This window comes from Rhinoraja longicauda, chromosome 43, assembly GCF_053455715.1.
Source record: "Rhinoraja longicauda isolate Sanriku21f chromosome 43, sRhiLon1.1, whole genome shotgun sequence".
Lineage (NCBI taxonomy): Eukaryota > Metazoa > Chordata > Chondrichthyes > Rajiformes > Arhynchobatidae > Rhinoraja > Rhinoraja longicauda.
In genome coordinates this window covers 7,240,110-7,266,043 of record NC_135995.1, presented here as the reverse complement: position 1 = coordinate 7,266,043, position 25,934 = coordinate 7,240,110, and the positions used below count along the sequence as shown (strand labels likewise).

Genomic DNA, 25,934 nt, shown 5'->3' with positions numbered 1-25,934 from the left:
CCTTCTCTTCAAAAGCTCATAACTTATATCAGGATAGAAAAAAAGTTTATTCTCTCCACTTTTCGGAGGAGTAGAATTTTTTTTGCATTGTGCAGCCGCCTTCAAAATTCTTTCTTTATCTTGATATCTCAATAATTTTATGAGAATTGATCTCGGATACTGACCCTGTTTTGGACTTGGTCTTAATGCCCTATGTGCCCTTTCAATTTCAATTTCGATTCGGGATCCATTTTTGAAAGAATTCTATTGAATCTTCTCCCTCTCCGCCTTCTTCAAGACCAACAATCTTTATATTGTTTCGTCTACTAGTATTCTCCAACAAGTCCAGTTTTTCAAATATCTGTTTCCTTTCTGTTATCCAAGCGGTTATGTTGTCTTCGATCTTATTCACTCTTTCAGTAGTATCTTCAGTCTTAACTTCCAATTTTTAAACTTTTTTATCCAATTTATCCTTTTTTTTTAAACTTCTGTTGATGGCGATGGTATTATTTTTTAATTGTTCACATACTTCTTGTAAGATCTCTATCATACTTCCATGTTAATGGGTTAAATGGGCCGGTAAAAAGAAAAAGAATTTTAACATATATTTTAAAAATGAAGATAGATATAGCTTTCTTGCAGGAAACTCATTTAACAGAGATGGAACATCAGAAATTAAAAAGAGACTGGTTGGGAACGGTTATTGCAGCTTCATTCAATTCAAAAGCGAGGGGAGTTGCAATTTTGATTAATAAAACATTACCAATCTAAATACAAAATACAATTATTGATCCTGCGGGAAGATATGTGATTATACATTGCCAACTCTTTTCGGAATTATGGACCTTGATGAATATTTATGCACCAAATGAAAATGATATAAAATTTATACAAGAAACTTTTTGGAATCTGGCCGATGCCCACGATAAAATACTAATAGGTGGAGACTTTAATTTTTGTTTAGACCCAGTTTTAGATAGATCAGTTAGGACAGTTACAAAAACGAAAATAGCAAAATTAACTTTGTCATTGATGAAAGATTTAAATTTAACCGATATATGGAGAAGACTTAACCCAAGAGAAAGAGATTATTCTTTTTACTCATATAGACATAAAACGTATTCGAGGATTGATCTCTTTTTATTATCAACAAACATACAGGACAGAGTGAAAAATGTTGAATATAAAGCAAGAATATTATCAGATCACTCCCCTTTAACAATGTCAATGGTAATGATGGATAAAGAGGAAATTACTTATAGATGGAGATTTAATTCAACATTATTAAATCGAGACGATTATTGTGAGTTTATGAGAAGATATATTCAATTTTATTTAGATACAAATTCCAACTCAGTTGATGATAAATTTGTTATATGGGATGCAATGAAAGCATATTTGAGAGGACAGATAATAAGTTATACTTCCAAAATTAAGAAAGAATATATGGCCGAAGTAGAGCAATTGGAGAAAGAAATTACAAAATTAGAAAAAGAATCTCAAAGGTATGTAACGGAAGAGAAATGAAGACAACTTATCAATAAGAAGTTACAATATAATACATTACAGACATACCGAACAGAAAAAGCAATTATGAGAACTAAACAGAGGTACTATGAGTTAGGAGAGAGATCACATAAGGTCCTTGCCTGGCAGTTGAAAGCCGAACAGTCTTCGAGAACGATTAACGCCATTAGAATAAATACAAATAAAATTACTTATAAACCTTTAGAAATTAATGAAACCTTTAAAAAAAATTATTCTGAATTATACCAGTCAGAATCACAAAAAGATACTAATGAGATAGATTTTTTTTTAGCACAAATAAACCTTCCTAAATTAAATTTAGAAGAACAGATGGGATTAGATATGCCTTTTTCATTAAAAGAGGTCAAAGAAGTTTTAATATCACTACAGAGTAATAAATCCCCAGGAGAAGATGGGTTCCCACCAGAATTTTATAAAAAAATTAAAGAATTATCAATTCCTCCTTTTATGGAGGTGATACAGCAGGTGGAAAGAACACATAACCTCCCAGAGTCTTTTACGACAGCGATTTTAACAGTAATACCAAAAAAAGATAGGGACCCTTTAAAACCAACATCATCATATAGACCTATATCTTTGCTGAATACAGATTATAAAATAGTAGCAAAAATTTGATCTAATAGATTGTCTAAGTATTTACCAAAATTAGTACATATGGATCAAACTGGATTTATTAAAAATAGACATTCTGCAGATAATGTAACTAGGTTACTTAGTATAATGCATTTGGCACAAAAGAGGAATGAAATAAGTGTAGCAGTAGCTCTGGATGCAGAAAAAGCATTTGATAGGTTAGAGTGGGATTTTTTATATAAAGTATTGGAAAAATATGGGTTAGGAACAACTTTTATAAACTGGATTAAAACTCTAAATGTGAATCCCAAAGCTAAAGTAGTGACAAATGGCCAAATTTTAACACCGTTTCAATTAAAAAGGTCAACTAGACAAGGATGCCCATTATCACCTGCTTTATTTGTCCTGGCGATAGAACCGTTAGCTGAACTAATTAGAACTGACCCAGATATTAAGCGTTTTAAAGTCAATCAGGAAGAATTTAAGATTAATTTATTTGCAGATGATGTTTTGATATACTTAACAAAACCATTAGATTCGTTGCACAAATTATCTTTTAGATTAGAAGAATATGGAAGAATATCAGGTTATAAAATAAATTGGGATAAAAGTGAAATTTTACCCCTTACTAAAGGAGATTACACTCAATGTCGATTACTAACCCAATTTAGATGGCCATTAATTGGTATAAAGTATTTAGGTATAAGAATTGATAATGATGTGAAGAATGTATATAAATTAAATTATTTATTATTAAGGTAAAAATTACACGATATCCTGAAGGTAGTTAATCCGTGGAACTTATTGCCACAGAGGGCTGTGGAGGCCAAGTCCAGTGAGACTGTCGTATGTTGAAAGACTGGAGCGAGTAGGCTTGTATACACTGGAATTTGGAAGGATGAGAGGAAATCTTATCTAAATATATAAGATTATTAAGGGGTTGGACACGTTAGAGGCAGGAAACATGTTCCCAATGTTGGGGGAGTCCAGAACCAGGGGCCACAGTTTAAGAATAAGGGGTCGGCCATGTAGGACTGAGATGAGGAATAACATTTTCACCCAGAGAGTTGTGAATCTGTGGAATTCTCTGCCACAGAAGGCAGTGGAGGCCAATTCACTGGATGTTTTCAATAGACAATAGGTGCAGGAGTAGGCCATTCGGCCCTGCGATCCAGCACTACCATTCAATCTGATCGTGGCTGATCATTCATAACCAATATTCCGTTACTGCCTTCTCCCCATACCCCAGACTCCGCTATCCTTAAGAGCTCTATCTAGCTATCTCTTGAATGCATTCAGAGAACTGGCCTCCACTGCCTTCTGAGGCAGAGAATCCCACAGATTCACAACTCTCTGACTGAAAAAGGTTTCCATCATCTCCGTTCTAAATGGCCTACCCCTTATTCTTAAACTATGTGTGGACCCTGGATCTGGACTCCCCCAACATTAGAAACATGTTTCCTGCCACTAACGTGTCCAACACCTTAATAATCTTATACGTTTCGATACGATCTCCTCTCATCCTTCTAAATTCCAGTGTATACAAGCCCAGTCGATCCAGTCTTTCAACATACGACAATCCCGCTATTCTGGGAATTAACCTAGTAAATCTACGCTGCACGCCCTCAATAGCAAAAATATCCTTCCTCAAATTTGTAGACCAAAGCTGCACACAGTACTCCACGTTGGGTCTCACTAAGGCACTGTTCCCAATGTTGAGGGAGTCCAGAATCAGGGGCCACACACACAGTTTAAAATAAGGGGTCGGCCATTTAGAACTGAGATGAGGAATAACGTTTTCACCCAGAGAATTGTGAAACTGCGGAATTCTCTGCCACAGAAGGCAGTGGAGGCTAATTCAGTGGGTGTTCTCAAGAGAGAGTTAGATAGAGCTCTTCGGGCTAACAGAATGAATGGATATGGGGAGAAGGCAGGAACGGGGTACTGATTGTGGATGATCAGCCATGAATGGCGGTGATGGCTCGACGGGCCGAGTGGCCTCCTCCTGCACCTATTGTCTATGTTTAGGAGTAGGCCATTCGGCCTATCGAGCCAGCACCGCCATCCAATACGATCATGGCTGATCAAAATCAGTACCCCATTCCTGCCCTCTCCCCACATCCCATGATTCCGTTAGCCATCAGAGCTAAATCTAACTCGCTCTTGAATGCATTCAGAGACTTGGCCCCCACTGCCTTCTGAGGCAGAGAATTCCACAGATTCTCAACTCTCTGGGTGAAACAGTTTTTCCTCATCTCAGTCCTAAATGGACACGGACCCTATTTCATAACGAGACGATTTCAGTATAGGAGTAAAGAGGATCTTCTGCAGTTGTATAGGGCCCTGGTAAGACCACATCTGGAGTACTGTGTACAGTTTTGGTCTCCTAATTTGAGGAAGGACATCCTTGTAATTGAGGCAGTGCACCGCAGGTTCACGAGATTGATCCCCGGGATGGCATGACTGTCATATGAGGAAAGATTGAATAGACTAGGCTTGTATTCACTGGAGTTTAGAAGGATGAGAGGGGATCTTATAGAAACATATAAAATTATAAAAGGACTGGACAAGCTAAATGAAGGAAAAATGTTCCCGATGTTGGTCGAGTCCAGAACCAGGGGCCACACAGTCTTAGAATAAAGGGGAAGCCATTTAAAACTGAGGTGAGAAGGAACTTTTTCACCCAGAGAGTTGTGAATTTGTGGAATTCTCTGCCACAGAGGGCAGCGGAGGGCAAGTCAATGAATGAATTTCAGAGAGATTTAGATAGAGCTCAAGGGGCTAGTGGTATCAGGGGATGTGGGGAGAAGGCAGGCACGGGTTACTGATTGTGCACGATCAGCCATGATCACAATGAATGGCGGTGCTGGCTCGAAGAGCCGAATGGCCAACGTGCTTATCGATGGTTCTGCCTGGCTACCTCTTCAGTTCATCGTAAACCGATCGATCATCGATCTTCAATTCCTGTTGAACGGGGAGAGAAATTGTTAGAAACATATACGGAGAAAGCGGGGCTGAAGTGCGAAGCAACTGAATTATGCTAGAGGGCGCCTTCAGTTCACTCAACATTTCGACACGACAAGGAACGGAAGGACTCGCGGATCTCGGGGGGAGGTCGACCAGGGACGTATTATCTCAATGGTGTCAGGTCAAGTAAGGGGGAGGTGCAGCGAGACCTGGGTGTCCTTGTATTCCACTCACTGAAAGTTGTTGTGCAGGTACAGCAGGCAGTGAAGAAAGCTAATGGCATGTTGGCCTTCATAACAAGAGGATCTCAGTATAGGAGTAAAGTGGTCCTTCTGCAGTTGTACAGTGCCTTGGTAAGACCACATCTGGAGTATTGTGTACAGTTCAGGTCTCCAAATTTGTGAAAGGACATCCTTGTAATTGAGGCAGTGCAGCGTAGGTTCACGAGATTGATCCCCGGGATGGCGGGACTGTCATATGAGGTAAGATTGAAAAGACTAGGCTTGTATTCACTGGAGTTTAGAAGGATGAGAGGGAACCTTATAGAAACGTATAAAATTATAAAAGGACTGGACAAGCTAGATGCATGAAACATGTTCCCAATTTTGGGGCGAGTCCAGAACCAGGGGCCACAGTCTTAGAATAAAGGGGAGGCCATTTAAAACTGAGGTCAGAAGGAACTTTTTCACCCAGAGAGCTGTGAATGTGTGGGATTCTCTGCCACAGAGGGGATCATATAAGATAATAGACAATAGACAATAGGTGCAGGAGGAAGCCATTCGGCCCTTCGACACAGCACCGCCATTCAATGTGATCATGGCTGATCATTCTCAATCAGTACCCCATTCTTGCCTTCGCCCATACCCTCTGAATCCGCTATCCTTAAGAGCAATATCTAGCTCTTTCTTGAATGCATTCAGAGAATTGGAATCCACTGCCTTCTGATGCAGAGAATTCCACAGATTCACTACTCTCTGGCTGAAAGCGTTTTTCCTCATCTCCGTTCTAAATGGCCTACCCTTTATTCGTAAACTGTGGCCCCTTGTTCTGGACTCCCCCAACATTGGGAACATGTTTCCTGCCTCTAACGTGCCCAACCCCTTAATAGTCTTGTATGTTTCAATAAGATCCCCTCTCATCCTTCTAAATTGCAGTGTTTACAAGCCCAGTCGCTCCAGTCTTTCAACATATGACAGTTCTGCCATTCCGCCTAGTAAACCTATGCTGCACGCCGTCAATAGCAAGAATATCCTTCCTCAAATTTGGAGACCAAAACTGCACACAGTTTTCCAGGTGCGGTCTCACATGGGCCCTGTCCAACTGCAGAACGAACTCTTTGCTCCTATACTCAACTCCTCTTGTTATGAAGGCCAACATTCCATTGGCTTTCTTCACTGGCTGCTGTAAAACGCATAAAATTATAAAAGGACTGGACAAGCTAGATGCGGTAAAAATGTTCCCAATGTTGGGCGAGTCCAGAACCAGGGGCCACACAGTCAAAGAATAAAGGGGAGGCCATTTAAAACTGAGGTGAGAAAAACAAACTTTTTCACCCAGATTGTTGTGAATCTGTGGGATTCTCTGCCACATATGGCAGTGGAGGCCATGTCACTGGATGGATTTAAGAGAGAGTTAGATAGAGCTCTAGGGGTAGTGGAATCAAGCGATATGGGGAGAAAGCAGGCACGGGTTATAGATTGGGGAGATAGGCCATGATCACAATGAATGGCGTTGTGGCTCGAAGGGCCGCATGGCCTCTTCCTGCACCTATTTTCTATGTCTATTTCTATACGAACACATGGTCGCTTGTGACATCAGATGGCCGGCCTTAGTCGTGAATTAGGGAGGAAATGGATCTCGTTGACTTCAAAAGGAATCAACATAATGATAATCTCACCATATAGGTGGGGTCTCCAACGGGCGCATTGGTGCGTCTCCCCTGGAAACAGAAAATAGGTTTGAATTAACTTTGATATTGATAACTTGCCCCAGCCTATCCAACCTGCCATCCACATAACAAAAACGCTCGTTTGTTTGTTTGTTTGTTCCTGAACTACAGCCAAAACGGTACATGACAGTGCGACAATTTTAGGCCCACCTTGCTCACCGTCGTCCCTTTGGTGCTAATGGAAGAAGTTTCATTGAAATCGGTGTTATATTTTTAAGTTATTCACATTTTAAAGTTTAAATCTATCTCCTAGGGTGGGAGGGAGGATAACAGGGGTTGAGGGGGATGGATGGGGGGAGGTGAAGGGGGAGAGAGAGGGGGTGGGGGGGGGGTGGGGAGGGAGGGAGGGAGGGGAGGGAGGGAGGGAGGGAGGGAGGGAGGGAGGGAGGGAGGGAGGGAGGGAGGGAGGGAGGGAGGGAGGGAGGGAGGGAGGGAGGGAGGGGAGGGAGGGAGGGAGGGAGGGAGGGAGGGAGGGAGGGAGGAGGGAGGGAGGGAGGGAGGGAGGACGGGTAAGAGAGGAGGGGGAGGAGTGGAGGGGGAGGGAAGGGGAGGGGGAGGGAGAGGGTGATGCACAAATTCAGGAGAGGTTTGGTTCCAATGGGTTCACTTAGTCTAGTTGTAACTAAAGCCAGGAAGAACACATAATGGCCAGGTGAAGGGCTTCTCTTCTCTATTTCCTTCATCCCACCTGCAGTTGGGCATTCGTAGTTGCACACGGTTCTCCCCTCCCTCCCCCCTCCCTCCACCTCCCTCCCCCCTCCCTCCCCCCCCCCCCCTCCCCCCAGGTACCAACCTGTTGAATATCCTGGATATTTTCATAGGCCGCCGATCCATTCCCGGCATTTGCAGCCAATGTATCTGCGGAAACACAACGCCTTCAGTCACAAAGTCAAGAGCACCGCAAGCATTTGTCCAGCGCGAAATGAGGAATATTCGGCCCGTTTCCGTTGTACTAGCTATCGAATGTATCCAATTCCTCCCCCCGTAATGATCCCATTATCCTGTGAATATGCCCTACTGCAGTAGTACAGGGCCCTAGTGAGACCGCACCTCGAGTACTGTGTGCTGTTTTGGTCCCAAATGTGAGGAAGGATATTCTCCTATTGAGGGCGTGCAGCGTAGGTTCACCAGGTTAATCCCCGGAATGGCGGGACTGTCGTACGTTGAAAGACTGGAGCGGCTAGGTTTGTATATACTGGAATTTAGAAGGATGAGAGGGGATCTTATCGAAACGTATAAGATTATTAAGGGGTTGGACACGTTAGAGGCAGGAAACATGTTCCCAATGTTGGGGGAGTCCAGAACCGGGGGCCATACACAGTTTAAGAATAAGGGGTAGGCCACTTAGAACGGAGATGAGGAAATACTTTTTCAGTCAGAGAGTTGTGAATCTGTGGAATTCTCTGCCTCAGAATGCAGTGGAGGCCAATTCTCTGAATGCATTCAAGAGAGAGCAAGATAGAGCTCTTAAGGATAGCGAATTCAGGGGGTATGGGGAGAAGGCAGGAACGGGGGTACTGATTGAGAATTAATTAGCCATGATCACATTGAATGGAGGTGCTGGTTTGAATGGCCGAATGGCCTCCTCCTGCACCTATTGACTATTGTCTATCTCCTTCCTAAAGGAACGTCCTTTAATTCGGGGTCTCAAAATTCACTCACCCTCTACTTTTGGACTCCCGTTCGCGTTGTATTTCGTCCCGGGCGTGGCTTTCGGTCTACATAAATATAGAGAATGTCAAATTAGAGTTTCGTTTGGTGGAAGAGATACAGCGGAAAAAAAGCCCCTCGGCCCACCGAGTCCGTCGGCGCCGACCAACGATCGCCCGTTCACACACTAGTCTAGTTTAGAGACACACAGGGAGGAAACAGGCCCTTCGGCCCACCGAGGCCGTCCTCGCCGACCAGCGATCCCCGCACACTAACACTATCCCACTCTCTCTCTCTCTCTCTCTCTCTCTCTCTCTCTCTCTCTCTCTCTCTCTCTCTCTCTCCTCTCTCTCTCTCTCTCTCTCTCTCTCACACACACACACACACACACACACACACACACACACTCATACACACACACACACATACATACACACACACACACACACACACACAAACGCACACACACACACAAACGCACACAAACACACACACACACACACACACACTAGGGACAATTTACGATTATATGCCATGCCAATTGAGCACGTATTTTGGAGCGTGGGAGGAAACTGGAGATCTCAGTGAAAACCCACGCGGGTCACGGGGAGAACGTACAAACTCCCTACAGAGAGCACCCGCGGTCAGGATCGAACCCGGGTCTCTGGCGCTCTGAGGAATCTATTGGTGGCCAATTTAATCCATGAATATGTCTCAGTTTCCAATATCCTACTCTATTGCGAAACCAAGGATCGTGATGATGATGAGCGGAATAGAAACCATGCTTTGGCCGTGCGGTTACACAGAGTCATAGAGAAACATAGCCCGGAAACAGGCCCTTCGGCCCCACACCAGCCACCTATACTAGTCCCACCTGCCCGCGTTTGGTCTATATTCCCCCAAATCTGTCCAATCCATGTACCTGTCCGACTGTTTCTTAAACGTTGGGATAGTCCCAGCCTCAACTATCTCCCCCGGCAGCTCGTTCCATACACCCACCACACTCTGTGTGGAAAGGTTACCCCTTAGATTCCTAATAAATCTTTTCTCCTTCACCTTAAACCCATGTCCTCCGGTCCTCGATTCCCTTACTCTGGGCAAGAGACTCTGTGCGTCTACCCGATCCATTCCCCTCACTAAATCTTTTCCCCTTCACCTTCAACTTAAAGGGCAAAATGGCCTCCTCCTGCACCAGTTTTCTATGTCTATGTCTATGTTACCGGTGTAACGCACCCTACTCTGCTTTACAAATAGCATTTCTTCGACCATGGATGCTGTTTACAAAGACGGCTCCCCAAACGCCCTTACCCGCTCGAATGATGAGGGCGCACAGCGTAGGTTTACTAGGTTAATTCCCGGAATGGCGGGACTGTCATATGTTGAAAGAATGGAGCGACTAGGCTTGTATACACTGGAAATTAGAAGGATGAGAGGAGATCTTATCGAAACGTATAAGATTATTAAGGGGTTGGACACGTTAGAGGCAGGAAACATGTTCCCAATGTTGGGCGAGTCCAGAACCAGGGGCCACACAGTCTTAGAATAAAGGGGAGGCCATTTAAAACTGAGGGGAGAAAAAAACCTTTTCAGTCAGAGAGTTGTGAATGTGTGGGATTCTCTGCCACAGAGGGCAGTGGAGGCCAAATCACTGGGTGGATTTAAGAGAGAGTTGGATAGAGCCAGAGGGACTAGTGGAATCAAGGGATATGGGGAGAAGGCAGGCACGGGTTATCGATTGTGGACGGTCAGCCATGATCACACTGAATGGCGGTGCGTACAGGCTCGAAGGGCCGAATGGTCTCCTCCTGCACCTGTTTTCTATGTTTTCTATGTTTTCTATGTCGTTGTCACCGGTTTAACGCGCCCTACTCTGCTTTAGATATAGCATTTCTTCGACCATGGATGCTGTTCACAAAGACGGCTCCCCAAACGCCTTTACCCTCTCGAATGTCCCTCGGACTTCAAGGTCAGTTTGGGAAAATCGCTCTGGGCCGATGTTAAAGGTGGAAGCGAAATTCTGCGGCAAACGCATTTACCCGCTTGTCTTCCTGGCGATCAGCCAACCGCAGCCCCCGCTGATCAAACAGGCGGCAAAGAGCCCAACAACGATCCCAGCGATGGCTCCAGGACTGAGACAAAACATGGTCTCCGGAAGAGCGGTGGACGCTACTGCAAAAACAGAAACAAAATTGGAACCACCAACATTAATCCCCGAGATGGCGGGACTGACATATCAGGAAAGAATGGGTCGACTGGGCTTGTATTCACTGGAATTTAGCAGGATGAGTCGTGATTTTATCCTAACATATAAAATTCATAGGGGATTGGAAGACGAGATGCAGGAAAAATGTCCCTTCTGTTATGGAATCAATAGGCAATAGGTGCAGGAGTAGGCCATTCGGCCCTTCGAGCCAGCACCACCATTCAATGTGATAATGGCTTAACTACATAGAGCTCTTAAGGATAGCGGAGTCAGGGGGTATGGGGAGAAGGCAGGAACGGGGTACTGATTGAGAATGATCAGCCATGATCACATTGAATGGCGGTGCTGTCTCGAAGGGCCGAATGCTCTCCTCCTGCACCTATTGTCTATTGGATGATCATTCCCAATCAGTACCCCGTTCCTGCCTTCTCCCCATACCCCCTGACTCCGCTATCCTTAAGAGATCTATTTAGCTCTCTCTTTAATTCATTCCGAGAATTGGCCTCCACTGCCTTCTGAGGCAGAGAATTCCACAGATTCACAACTCTCTGACTGAAAACGTTTTCCTCATCTCCGTTCTAAATGGGCTACCCCTTATTCGTAAACTGTGGCCCCTGTTTCTGGACCCCCACAACATTGGGAACATGTTTCCTGCCTCTAACGTGTCCACCCCGTTAATAACCCTATATGTTTCGATAAGATCTCCTCTCATCCTTCTAAATTCTAGTCGCTCCAATCTTTCAACATATGACAATCCCGCCATTCCGGGAATTAACCCGGTGAACCTACGCTGCACGCCCTCAATAGCAAGAATATCCTTCCTCGTATTTGCAGACCAAAACTGCACACAGTACTCCAGGTGCGGTCTCACTAGGGGCATGTACAACTGCAGAAGGACATCTTTGCTCCTATACTCAACTCCTCTTGTTATGAAGGCCAACATTCCACTGGCTTTCTTCACTGCCTGGTGTACCTGCATGCTTCTTTTCAGTGACTGATGCACTAGGAGTCCAGAACCAGTGGTCACACACAGTTTAAGGACAAGTGGTAGGCCATTTAAGACTGAGATGAGGAAGAACGTTTTCACGCAGACAGTTGTGAATCTGTGGAATTCCCTGCCACAGAAGGCAGTGGGGGCCAATTCACTGGATGTTTTCAAGGGAGAGTTAGAACGTTAGACCAAGTGGACCCGTTGGGCCCAAACCTGTCCTGCATTCGAACACCTACACACTAAAACTCTCGTTCGTTTGTTTGAAAACATAGAAAATAGGTGCAAGAGGAGGCCATTCTGCCCTTCGAGCCTGCACTGCCATTCATTGTGATCACGGCTGATCATCCACAATCAATAACCCGTGCCTGCCTTCTCCCCATATCCGTTGATTCCGCTAGCCCCGAGAGCTCTACCTAACTCTCTTTTAAACCCATCCAGTGAATCGCCCTCCACTGCCCTCTGTGGCAGAGAATTCCACAAATTTGCAACTCTCTGGGTGTGAAAATGTTTTCTTCTCACCTCAGTTTTAAACGGTATTTATTCACAAAATGCTGGAGTAACTCAGCAGGTCAGGCAGCATCTCTGGAGAGAAGGAATGGGTGACTTTTCGGATCGAGACCCTTCTCAAGACTGACGGCCTACCCTTGCTAACTTCTACGCTCAATTCCCTGACTGATGAAGGCCAACACACCAAAAGCCCTCTTCGCTATCTGCGGGTAAGTTATTGGACCATTTTAGCTACAGCTAACAAATACTTGTGTGATCAACAACAACGACGAAAGCTTGAGGTAGATTTGTGTAACCAATATCATTCTTGTACAAAATGAAAAATCGCGATAATTGATTGATGTATTTGATCAATTCTTACCGCTTAGATCAATTAAACAACGTTCACCATTTAAGGCAGCTCTTCTTATCCGAGAAGACCTTCTTGCTTAAGTCCATACTCCAGTTTATATATATTTATATATATTCCTTTATAAGTCCCACACCGGGGAAATTTACAGTGTTACAGCAGCAAAGTGGATAGCAAGAGACATTAATTATAAATAAAAGTAAAGAGAAGGATAAATTCTCATCAGTCTTCACCTGGAATATTGCGTACAGTTTTGGTATACTAATCTGAGGAAAGACATTCTTGCCATAGAGGGAGTACAGAGAATGTACACCAGATTGATCCCTGGGATGGCAGGACTTTCATATGAAGAAAGACTGGATAGACTCGCCTTGTACTCGCTGGAATTTAGAAGATTGAGGGGGGATCTTATAGAATCTTACAAAATTCTTAACGGGTTGGTCAGGCGAGATGGATCAAGGGATATGGAGAGAAGGCAGGTACAGGATACTGAGTTGGATGATCAGCCATGATCATATTGAATGGCGGTGCAGGCTCGAAGGGCCGAATGGCCTACTCTTGCACCTATTGTCTATTGTCTATTGATTCGACCTTCATGGAACCATGCACCTGCACTCCCAGATCCCTCTGATCTACAACATTCCCCAGAGGCCGACCATTCACTGTGTAGGTCATGGAAAACATAGCAAATATAAGTCCTATTGTCCATTGTCTATAATTGTTACTGTTGACTCGTCTGCCGGGGGCAGTGCTGGTTGTGCAATCTCACAGCAGCGGGAAGGAAGGACCCCCTATATCTCTCCTTCACGCTCTTGGGGTGAAGGAGTCTGTCACTGAAGACTCTCTGAAGAGTGTTTAAAATCCATTTGGAGGGCCAAGCGCCAAGGGCCAAAAACCAAGTCCTTTGCACACTCAGCGACAAGCAAAATAAAGAAAGTGGTACGTACCCTGAACATTGATTTGTATTGACGAGGTGCGGAACCTTCCAGTGACATTGTTAAAGGCCGAACATAAATAACTCCCACTGTCATCAGCAGAGACTTTGGGAAAGGTGAGTTGGTCTCCACTCTGAACCAAGTCACCCTGGAGGAACCATTCCAACTGAGCAGATGGTTCAGACTCCGCAGAACAGGTCAATGTGACTTCGGTCCCGGAATTGTAAAGAGGGACGTTGGGATCAGGAATGATAATCGGGAGGTCCGGACCGTCTGCGACAAACGCACAAAGAGAGAAGAAACAAAAAGAACACAAAGGGTTGGAATTAATGCGTGTGGAGAAGGGAGGGGAGAGCGAGAGGAGGGAGAGGTGCCCATCACCGTAGCAAGCGCACACCAATGCTCCAGGGCAACATGCAGAACCTTAGCACAGTACATAGGAAAATAGCACACCCAACAGCAAACATAGAAACACAGACAACAGGTGCAGGAAGAGGCCATACGAGCCTGTACGCACCGCCATTCAATACGATCATGGCTGATCATCCAACTCAGTATCCCGTACCTGCCTTCTCTCCATACCCCCTGATCCCTTTAGCCACAAGGGCCACATCTAACTCCCTCTTAAATATAGACAATGAACTGGCCTCAACTACCTTCTGTGGCAGAGAATTCCACAGACTCAACACTCTCTGTGTGAATAAATGTTTTCTCATCTCGGTCCTAAAAGACTTCCCCCTTATCCATGAGCTGTGACCCCTGGTTCTGGACTCCCCCAACATCGGGAACAATCTTCCCGCATCTAGCCTCTCCAACCCCTTAAGAAATTTATATGTTTCTATACGATCCCCCCTCAGTCTTCTAAATTCCAGCGAGTACAAACCGAGTCTATCCAGTCTTTCTTCATATGAAAGTCCTGCCATCCCAGGGATCAATCTGGTGAACCTTCTCTGTGCTCCCTCTAAGGCTAGAATGTCTTTCCTCAGATTAGGAGACCAAAACTGTCCACAATCAGTAACTCCGTTCATGCCTTCTCCCCCATATCCCCCCGATTCCATTAGCCCCAAGAGCAAAATCTAACTCTCTCTGGAAGACATCCAGTGAGAATTAGCCTCCACTGCCTTCTGCGGCAGAGAACTCCCACAGATTCACAACTCTCTGGGTTGAAAGGTTTTTCCTCATCTCAGTCCTAAATGGCCGACCCCTTATTCTCAAACTGCGTGTGTGTGTGGCCCCTGGTTCTAGACTCCCCCAACATTGGGAAGAATTTTCCTGCATCTAGCATGTCCAATCCCTTAAGAATTTTACATGTTTCTCGAAGATCCCCTCTCTGAAAATATGATGAAAGAATGGATCGATTGGGCTTGTGTTCAGTGGAATTTAGAATGATGAGAGGGGATCTTATTGAAACGTATAAGATTATTAAGGGGTTGGACATGTTAGAGGCAGGAAACATGTTCCCAATGTTGGGGGAGTCCAGAACCAGGGGTGACACACAGTTTCGGAATAAGGGCTCGGTGATGGTGGACTGAGATGAGGAAAAACATTTCCACCCAGAGAGTTGTGAAACTGTGGGTTTCTCTGCCACAGAAGGCAGTGGAGGCCAATTCTCTGAATGCATTCAAGAGAGAGCTAGATAGAGCTCTTAAGGACAGCGGAGTCAGGGGATATGGGGAGAAGGCAGGACGGGGTACTGATTGTGGATGATCAGCCATGATCGTATTGAATGGCGGTGTTGTCTCGAAGGGACGACTGGCCTCCTCCTGCACCTATTTTCCATGTTTCTGTGCTACCTAAGATATGTCCATGGCAATTTTCACATTCGAAAGCATCCAAACTTATTATTTGCAAAGGTGGATCTCAGTAGATTGCGTTGAAATTTGTCAGGTTTTTGAGACGCGCATATTTGTAATTGGTTGGATCTGCAGCAGGAAGCAAAGGTTTAATTCGAAGGAAAAAACATGATTTAGCTTAGTAACCAGTTGACCAGAAACAGGTCAGGTGAAGGTTATTACAAGCCCTGCTCAGGAGGTAATGCATTGGTTTCTATCTGTGTGACTACCAGTTGCCCAATGATAAGCTCAAGGGCGATAGGAGCAGAATTGGGCCATTCGGCCCATCGAGTCCATTCCTCCACCCAAACATGGCTGATCTATCTCTCCCTCCCAACCCCGTTCTCCTGTCCTCTCCCCGTAACCCCTGACACCTCACTGATCAACAATCTCTGCTTTAAAAACATCCACTGACTTGTTGCCCCCACAGCCTTCTGTGGCAAAGAATCCCACAGATTCGCCACCCTCTGACTATAGAAATTCCTCCTCATTTCCTTCCTAAAGGAACGTCCTTTACTTCTGAGGCGATGCCCTCTGGTCCTAGACTCTCCCACTAGTGGAAACATCCTCTCCACATCTATTCCTTCTATCATGAGATGATGCCAGTTCCACTGAGTTCCTCCAGCATTTCTGTGTCTCCCTTCGGTGTAAACCAGTTTCTGCAGTTCCTTCCCACACTTAGTCACAGAGTGGAAACAGGCCCTTCGGCCCAACTTGCCCACACCAGCTAACATGCCCCATCTACAATAGTCCCACCTTTAATCGCACCGGCTAACATGCCCCATCTACACTAGTCCCACCTGCCCACACCGACCAACATACCCCATTTACACTAGTCCCACCTGCCCACACCGGCCAAATTGCCCCAACTACACTAGTCCCACCTGCCCACACCGACCAACATGCCCCATCTACACTAGTCCCACCTGCCCACACCGGCCAACTTGCCCCAAACACATTAGTCCCACCTGCCCACACCGGCCAACATACCCCATCTACACTAGTCCCACCTTGCCCACACCGGCCAACATGCCCCATCTACACTAGTCCCACCTGCCCACACCGGCCAACATGCCCCATCTACACTAGTCCCACCTGCCCACACCGACCAACATGCCCCATCTACACTAGTCCCACCTGCCCGCACCGACCAACATGCCCCATCTACACTAGTCCCACCTACTTGAATTTGGCCCATGTCCCTCCAAACCTGTCCCATCCATGTAACTGTCCCACTGTTTCTTAAACGTTGGGATAGTCCCTGCCTCAACTACCTCCTCCGGCAGCTCGTTCCATACGCCCACCACCCTCTGTGTGGAAAAGTTACCCCTCAGGTTCATATTAAATCTTATCCCCTTCACCTAAAACCCATGTCCTCTGGTCCTCGATTCCCCTACTCTGGGCAAGAGACTCTGTGCATCTACCCGATCTATTCCTCTCGTGATTTTGTACACCTCTATAAGATCACCCTTCATCCTCCTGCGCTCCATGGAATAGAGACCCAGCCTATCTCAACCTCTCCCTGTAGCTCACACCCTCTAGTCCTGGCAACATCATCGTAATTCTTCTCTGCGCAATTTCAAGCTTGACAATAACTTTCCTACATCACGGTGCCCAGAAACTGAACACATTATTCTAAATGTGGTCTCAACAGCGTCTTAGACAACTTCAACACGACATTTCTAACTTCTATAATCTGGCTGGTGAAGGCCAATGTGCTAAATACATTTCTGACCTGCTTGCCTACCTGTGACTCGACCTTTGAGGGACCATATACCTGCACTCCTAGATCCCTCTGCTCTACAACACTCCCCAGAGGCCTGCCAATAGGCAATAGGTGCGGGAGGAGGCAATTCGACCAATCGAGCCAGCACCACCATGTGATCATGGCTGGTCATTTTCAATCAGTACCCCGTTCCTGCCTTCTCCCCATACCCCCTGACTCCGCTATTCTTAAGAGATCTATCTAGCTCTCTCTTGAATGCATTCAGAGAATTGGCCCCCACTGCCTTATGAGGCAGAGAATTCCATAGGTTCACAACTCCCTGACTGAAATTGTTTATCCTCATCTCCATTCTAATTGGCCTACACCTTATTCTTAAACCGTCGCCCCTTGTTCTGGACTCCCCCAACATTGGGAATATGTGTCCTGCCTCTAACGTGTCCAACCCCTTAATAATCTTATACGTTTCGATAAGATCCCCTCTCATCCTTCTAAATTCCAGTGTATACAAGCCGCGACGCCCCAGTCTTTCAACATACGACAGACCCGCCATTCCGGGAATTAACCGGGTAAACCTACGCTGCACGCCCTCAATAGCAAGAATGTCCTTCCTCAAATTTGGGGACCAAAACTGCACACAGTACTCCATGTGTGGTCTCACTAGGTCCTTGTACAACTGCAGAAGTACCTCCTTGCTCCGAAACTCAAACTAGGAGACCAAACTGCACACAGTACTCCAGGTGCGGTCTCACCAGGGTCATGTACAACTGCAGAAGGACCTCCTTGTTCCTAGACTCAAACTTGCAGACCAAAACTGCACACAGTACTCCAGGTGCGGTCTCCCTAGGGCCCTGTACATCTGCAGAAGGATCTCTCACTGTTTAGGTCCTGCTATTGTTGGACTTCCCAAAATGTTACACCCCACACTTCTCTGTGTTAAATAATTATTCCCATTGAGTCACCACCATCTCTCTCTCTCTCTCTCCCTCCTAAACCCTTCGTTTAGCAGGACTGGTAACAAGCGGGGAATGATGGCGCAGCCACTTACAAAATACATTGAGATGGAACGGCTGGCTTGTCTCTATGCTAACCGGGTTGGAAGCCCGGCAAACGAATGGCCCGTCCGACCGCAACACTCCGGTGATGGTGAGCGTGGTGTTACCCGCGCTCAGCTCCAAACTGCCGCCGTTGGCTATCTCGCTACCATCTCCAATCCAGGTGTAAGAGATGTCGGTGCCTGTAGCGAGGCAGGCCAAATCCATGGTGTCATTGTACTCGATGAGGCTGCTGGCGCTGGCGGTGATATTGGGTGTGGAAACAGGCTCTGTTAGAGACACAGGAGGTCGGTTAGTGCACAGGTAAGCAAGGAACAGAAACACCAGGAGATGGCGGATTCATGGAAGGCAGCAAGCAGAGACGCGACCTTGCGCGGAATGAGGACGTCAGAAGTAGCGTGGCGTCCAGGTTCAGGAACAGCTTCTTCTCAACGCCCAACAGGAAATGGTGGACGCCATCACAGGTTCTGACCTCCCCAACGTTGGATGGTCCACCACAGGTACTGACCATCTCACCATCGAAGGTCCATCACAGTAGATGACCAATCCACCATCGAAGGTCCTTCTCGGGTAATTACCACTCCACCATTGAAGGTCCATCACAGATACTGACCTCCCCAACCATGCAAGGTCCATCACAGTAGATGACCTCCCCACCATCAAAGGTCCGTCACAGATACAGACCTCCCCAACCATGGAAGGTCCATCACAGTAGATGACCTCCCCACCATCGATGGTCTATCAGAGGTACTGACCTCCCAACCATCGAAGGTATCTACAAGAGCCGCTGCCTCAAAAACACAGCCATCATTAGAGACCCCCCCCCACCACCTCGACAACTCTAACATTCCACTCCTGCCTCCGGGAAGAAGGTACAGGAGCCTGAAAACCGTGACCTCTGGATTCAGGACCAGCTTCTCCCCAATAACTAATTTTTTATGGATTGTAGACGCAGCCAAGACCGTCACACACACAAACCAATGTCCCTTCCATCGAACCTTCGAAAAGGTTCCACAAAGGAGATTAGTGGGCAAAATTAGAGCACATGGTATTGGAGGTAGGGTACTGACATGGATAGAAAATTGGTTGACAGACAGAAAGCAAAGAGTGGGGATAAATGTGTCCCTTTCAGAATGGCAGGCAGTGACTAGTGGGATGCCGCAAGGCTCGGTGCTGGGACCGCAGCTATTTACAATATACATTAATGACTTGGATGAAGGGATTAAAAGTACCAATAGCAAATTTGCAGATGATACAAAGCTGGGTGGTGGTGAGAACTGTGAGGAAGATGCTATGAGGTTGCAGGGTGACTTGGACAGGTTGAGTGAGTGGGCGAACGAATGGCAGATGCAGTTTAATGTGGATAAGTGTGAGGTTATCCACTTTGATGTTAAGAACAGGAAGGCAGAGTATTATCTGAATAGTGTCAAGTTAGGAAAAGGGGACATACAACGAGATCTGGGTGTCCTAGTGCATCAGTCGCTGAAAGGAAGCATGCAGGTACAGCAGGCAGTGAAGAAAGCCAATGGCATTTTGGCCTTCATAATAAGAGGAGTTGAGTGTAGGAGCAAAGAGGTCCTTCTGCAGTTGTACAGGGCCCAAGTGAGACTGCACCTGGAGTACTGTGTGCAGTTTTGGTCTCCAAATTTGAGGAAGGATATTCTTGCTATTGAGGGCGTGCAGCGTAGATTTACGAGGATAATTCCCGGAATGGCGGGACTGTCTGTCATATGTTGAAAGACTGGAGCGACTAGGCTTGTACACACTGGAATTTAGAAGGATGAGAGGGGATCTTATCGAAACGTATAAGATTATTAAGGGGTTGGACACATTAGAGGCAGGAAACATGTTCCCAATGTTGGGGGATTCCACAACCTAGACTGTCCAACTCCTTAAGAATTTTGTAAGTTTCTATAAGATCCCCCCTCAATGTTCTAAATTCCAACGAGTACAAGCCGAGTCTATCCAGTCTTTCTTCATATGAAAGTCCTGTCTCGCTGCACTCCCCCCTGACCTAACCTGACACAATTGAAATATATATTCCGTTCACTGCAAGAATGAAACGGGTAATAATAATCGGAGTGTTAGTGATTCAACAAGATCTATGTCAAACTCACCGAGTGCGAGCAGTTTGATGGTCGCTGAGGCTTGAATGCTGGTGCTTTGTGCATTGACGGTCACTATGTAATCCCCGCTGTCCCGCTCGGTCACCGTCTCCATCGCCAGCGTCCCGGTGGTGTAGGATATCTTCACCCGTGAGCTGTAGTTGGCATGGATCAACGAGGTTGTTCCGATCCAGTTAATGATCGTTCTCCCTTTGAAACTCCAGCTCCCACCGGAGATCGCAGCTGACGGCCGCACCGCGAATATCGCGTCTCTCCCGACTCGGACATATAGGTTGCTGTGTTCCGCCACGACCATAAGCCCCAGCGACCCGCCTGAGGCCGAGAAACGCGTATGAGAGCGGGGAGGAAAGCAGGAGAGGCGGACAAATGTCCACGAGTGACAGGAGCAGAATTAGGCCATTCGGCCTATCAGGGCTACCCCGCCATTCAATCGCGGCTGATCTATCTCTCCCTCCTAACCCCATTCAACCCGAGAATTCAATAGACAATAGACAATAGACATTAGGTGCAGGAGGAGGCCATTCTGCCCTTAGAGCCTGTACGCACCGCCATTCAATGTGATCATGGCTGATCATTTTTTCTGCCTTCTCCCCATACCCCCTGACTCCGCTATCCTTAAGAGCTCTATCTAGCTCTCTCTTGAATGCATTCAGAGAATTGGCATCCACTGGCTTCTGATGGCCGAATGGCCTACTCCTGCACTTATTGTCTATTGAAAACATCCAGTGAATTGGCCTCCACTGCCCTCAGTGGCAGTGAATTCCACAGATTCACAACTCTCTGACTGAAAAAGTTTTTCCTCATCTTACTTCTAAATGGCCTTACCCCTTATTCTTAAACTGTGGCCTCAGGTTCTGGACTCCCCCAACATTGGGAACATGTTTCCTGCCTCTAACGTGTCCAACCCCTTAATAATCTTATACGTTTCGATAAGATAAAAAGGTGCACGAGGAGGCCATTCGGCCCTTCGGCCCTTCGAGCCTGTACGCACCGCCATTCAATGTGATCATGGCTGAACATTCTCAATCAGTACCCCGTTCCTGCCTTCTCCCCATGCCCCCTGACTCCGCTATCCTTAATAGCTCTATCTAGCTCTCTCTTGAGTCCATCCAGAGAATCGGCCTCCACTGCCTTCTGAGGCAGAGAATTCCACAGATTCACAACTCTCTGACTGAAAAAGTTTTTCCTCATATCAGTTCTAAATGGCCGACCACTTATTCTTAAACTGTGGCCTCTGGTTCTGGACTCCCCCAACATTGGGAACATGTTTCCTGCCTCTAACGTGTCCAACCCCTTAATAGACTTATACGTTTCGATAAGATCAATAGGTGCAGGAGGAGGCCATTCGGCCCTTCGAGCCTGTAGGCACCGCCATTCAATGTGATCATGGCTGATCATTCTCAATCAGTACCCCTTTCCTGCCTTCTCCCCATACCCCCTGACTCCGCTATCCTTAAGAGCTCTATCTTGCTCTCTCTTGAATGCATTCAGAGTATTGGCCTCCACCGCCTTCTGAGGCAGAGAATTCCACAGATTCACAACTCTCTGACTAAAAAAGTTTTTCCTCATCACAGTTCTAAATGGCCGACCCCTTATTCTAAAATTGTGGCCCCTTGTTCTGGACTCCCCCAATATTGGGAACATGTTTCCTGCCTCTAACGTTCCAACCCATATTATCTATTATCTAACGACAATAGACGCAGGGGTAGGCCATTCGGCCCTTCGATCCTGCACCGCCAATCAATATGATCATGGCTGATCATCCAACTCAGTAACCTGAACCTGCCTTCTCTCCATACCCCCTGATCCATTTAGCGACAAGGGCCACATCTAACACCCTCTTAAATATAGCCAATGAACTGGCCTCAACTACCCTCTGTGGCAGGGAATTCCACAAATTCACCACTCTGTTTGAAAATAAACTTTCTCATCTCGGTCCTAAAAGACTTCCCCCTTATCCTTAAACTGTGACCCCTTGTTCTGGACTTCCCCAACATCGGGAACAATCTTCCTGCATCTAACCTGTCCAACCCCTTAAGAATTTTGTAAGTTTCTATAAGAACCCCCCCCCCCCCCCCTCAATCTTCTAAATTCCAGCAAGTACAAGCCGAGTCTATCCAGTCTTTCTTCATATGAAAGTCCTGTCTCGCTGCACCCCCCTGACCTAACCTGACACCATTGAAATATATATCACATTCACTGCATGAATAACACGGCTAATAATGATCGGAGAGTTAATGATTCAACAAGATCTATGTCAAACTCACCGAGTGCGAGCAGTTTGATGGTCGCTGAGGCTTGAATGTTGGTGCCTTGTTCATTAACGGTCACTATGTAATCCCCGCTGTCCTGCTCGGTCACCGTCTCCAGCGCCAGCGTCCCGGTGGTGTAGGATACCTTCACCCGTGAGCTGTAGTCGACGTGGATCAACGGGGTTTTTCCGACCCAGTTAATGATCGTTGTCCCTTTGAAACTCCAGCTCCCACCAGCAATCGCAGCTGACGGCCGCACCGTCAATATCGCGTCACTCCCGACTCGGACATTTAGGTTGTTGTGTTCCGGCACGACCGTAAACCCCAGCGACACGCCTGAGGACGAGAAACGCGCATGAGAGCGGAGAGGAAAGCAGGAGAGGGGGACAAATGTCCACGAGTGACAGGAGCAGAATTAGGCCATTCGGCCTATCAGGGCTACCCCGCCATTCAATCGCGGCCGATCTGTCTGTCCCTACTAACCCCATTCTACCCGAGAATTCAATAGACAATAGACAATAGACATTAGGTGCAGGAGGTGGCCATTCGGCCCTTCGAGACTGTACGCAACGCCATTCAATGTGATCATGGCTGACCATTCTCAATCAGTACCCCATTCCTGCCTTCTCCCCATACCCCATGACTCCGCTATCCTTCAGAGCTCTATCCAGCTCTCTCTTGAATGCATTCAGAGAATTGGCCTCCACTGCCTTCTGAGGGGCGAATGGCCTACTCCTGCACCTATTGTCAATTGAAAACATCCAGTGAATTGGCCTCCACTGCCTTCTGAGGCAGAGAATTCCACAGATTCACAACTCGCTGACTGAAAAAGTTTTTCCTCATATCAGTTCTAAATGGCCGACCCCTTATTCTTAAACTGTGCCCTCTGGTTCTGGACTCCCCCAACATTGGGAACATGTTTCCTGCCTCTAACGTGTCCAACCCCTTAATAGACTTATACGTTTCGATAAGATCAATAGGTGCAGGAGGAGGCCATTCGGCCCTTCGAGCCTGTAGGCACCGCCATTCAATGTGATCGTGGCTGATCATTCTCAATCAGTACCCCTTTCCTGCCTTCTCCCCATACCCCCTGACTCCGCTATCCTTAAGAGCTCTATCTTGCTCTCTCTTGAATGCATTCAGAGTATTGGCCTCCACCGCCTTCTGAGGCAGAGAATTCCACAGATTCACAACTCTCTGACTAAAAAAGTTTTTGCTCATCACAGTTCTATATGGCCGACCCCTTATTCTAAAATTGTGGCCCATTGTTCTGGACTCCCCCAATATTGGGAACATGTTTCCTGCCTCTAACGTGCCAACCCCTATTATCTATTATCTAACGACAATAGACGCAGGGGTAGGCCATTCGGCCCTTCGATCCTGCACCGCCATTCAATATGATCATGGCTGATCATCCAACTCAGTAACCTGTACCTGCCTTCTCTCCATACCCCCTGATCCCTTTAGCGACAAGGGCCACATCTAACACTCTCTTAAATATAGCCAATGAACTGGCCTCAACTACCCTCTCTGGCAGGGAATTCCACAAATTCACCACTCTCTGTTTGAAAATAAAATTTCTCATCTCGGTCCTAAAAGACTTCCCCCTTATCCTTAAACTGTGACCCCTTGTTCTGGACTTCCCCAACATCGCGAACAATCTTCCTGCATCTAGCCTGTCTAACCCCTTAAGAATTTTGTAAGTTTCTATAAGACCCCCCCCCCTCAATCTTCTAAATTCCAGCGAGTACAATCCGAGACTATACAGTCTTTCTTCATATGAAAGCCCAGTCTCGCTGCACTCCCCCCTGACCTAACCTGACACCATTGAGATATATATTACATTCACTGCAAGAGTGAAACGGCTATTAGTAATCGGAGAGTTAATGATTCAACAAGATCTATGTCAAACTCACCGAGTGCGAGCAGTTTGATGGTAGCTGAGGCTTGAATGTTGGTGCCTTGTTCATTAACGGTCACTATGTAATCCCCGCTGTCCTGCTCGGTCACCGTCTCCAGCGCCAGCGTCCCGGTGGTGTAGGATACCTTCACCCGTGAGCTGTAGTCGACGTGGATCAATGGGGTTTTTCCGACCCAGTTAATGATCGTTGTCCCTTTGAAACTCCAGCTCCCACCAGCAATCGCAGCTGACGGCCGCACCGTCAATATCGCGTCACTCCCGACTCGGACATTTAGGTTGTTGTGTTCCGGCACGACCGTAAACCCCAGCGACACGCCTGAGGACGAGAAACGCGCATGAGAGCGGGGAGGAAAGCAGGAGAGGGGGGCAAATGTCCACGAGTGACAGGAGCAGAATTAGGCCATTCGGACCATCAGTGCTACACCGCCATTCAATCGCGGCCGATCTGTCTCTCCCTCCTAACCCCATTCTACCCGAGAATTCAATTGACAATAAACAATAGGTGCAGTAGGAGGCCATTCGGTACTTCGAACCTGTACGCACCGCCATTCAATGTGATCATCGCTGATCATTCTCAATCAGTACCCCGTTCCTGCCTTCTCCCCGTACCCCCTGACTCCGCTATCCTTAAGAGCTCTATCTATGAATTCTCTCTTGAATTCTTCTAAACTCCAGCGGGAGCGGACAGTGCCGGCAAACGCTAATCGTAAGTTAATTCCGAAGCTGTGCCCTCTGGTGACTTTGATCTCCACGTCCGCTCATGTCCCGGCCGGTGTGTAGACTGGGCTGGATTTAATTCTGTCCCCCAACCCCGCGACCACCCCCGCGCTACAAACCACCGCGGCGTGGGTCTGAGCCGGCGAACCTCACCCGTGGATACGACCAGGAAGAGGGCGAGCGCGGTCAGAGGCGGCAGCCGCGCCATTCCGTGCCAGCGGACTCTGAACTTCGTTTCCTGGTTCCTGATTCAGCTGACTGTAGTCTAATGAAAGACGATTGGAACCGCGACCGACCGGTAAATCCCTCCCCCCCACCCCCCTCCTTATAAACACGGCGTCAGCCACAGAGTCACACAGCACGTCCCAACTTGCCCACACCGGCCAATAGGTCCCACCTGCACTAGTCCCACCTGCCCGCGTCTGGTCCGTCTCCCTGTGATTCATTCTCTCCGGCGATGCTGCCTGTCCCGCTGAGTTACTCCAGCACTTTGTACCTGTCCACGTTCTCCAGAGATGCTGCCTGACCTGCTGAGTTACTCCAGCACTTTGTGACACCTTCGACTTGTAACAGCATCTGCAGTTATTTTCCTACACATTCTCTCCACAGATGCTGCCTGTCCCGCTGAGTTACTCCAGCACTTTGTACCTGTCCACGT

General features: G+C 46.9%; 1 protein-coding gene across 2 annotated transcripts; it reads right to left on the bottom strand.

Moving 5' to 3' along the window:
* Positions 1-4,539: 4,539 nt before the first annotated feature.
* On the bottom strand, positions 4,540-25,487 carry LOC144612081 (pregnancy-specific beta-1-glycoprotein 4-like). Of its 2 annotated transcripts, XM_078431638.1 has the most exons (11): positions 25,430-25,487; positions 24,555-24,875; positions 22,654-22,974; positions 20,378-20,698; positions 18,254-18,529; positions 13,663-13,923; positions 10,702-10,834; positions 8,678-8,733; positions 7,809-7,873; positions 6,965-7,006; positions 4,540-5,064 (listed from the first exon to the last, which is right to left on the bottom strand). In XM_078431638.1, the coding sequence occupies exons 1-11, from the start codon at positions 25,482-25,484 to the stop codon at positions 5,017-5,019; spliced, it is 1,899 nt and encodes a 632-aa protein (XP_078287764.1). In that variant the 5' UTR covers positions 25,485-25,487; the 3' UTR covers positions 4,540-5,016. The 2 variants fall into 2 exon arrangements, with proteins under 2 accessions (XP_078287764.1, XP_078287765.1); XM_078431639.1 differs by lacking the exon at positions 13,663-13,923.
* Between the last annotated feature and the right edge of the window lie 447 nt (positions 25,488-25,934).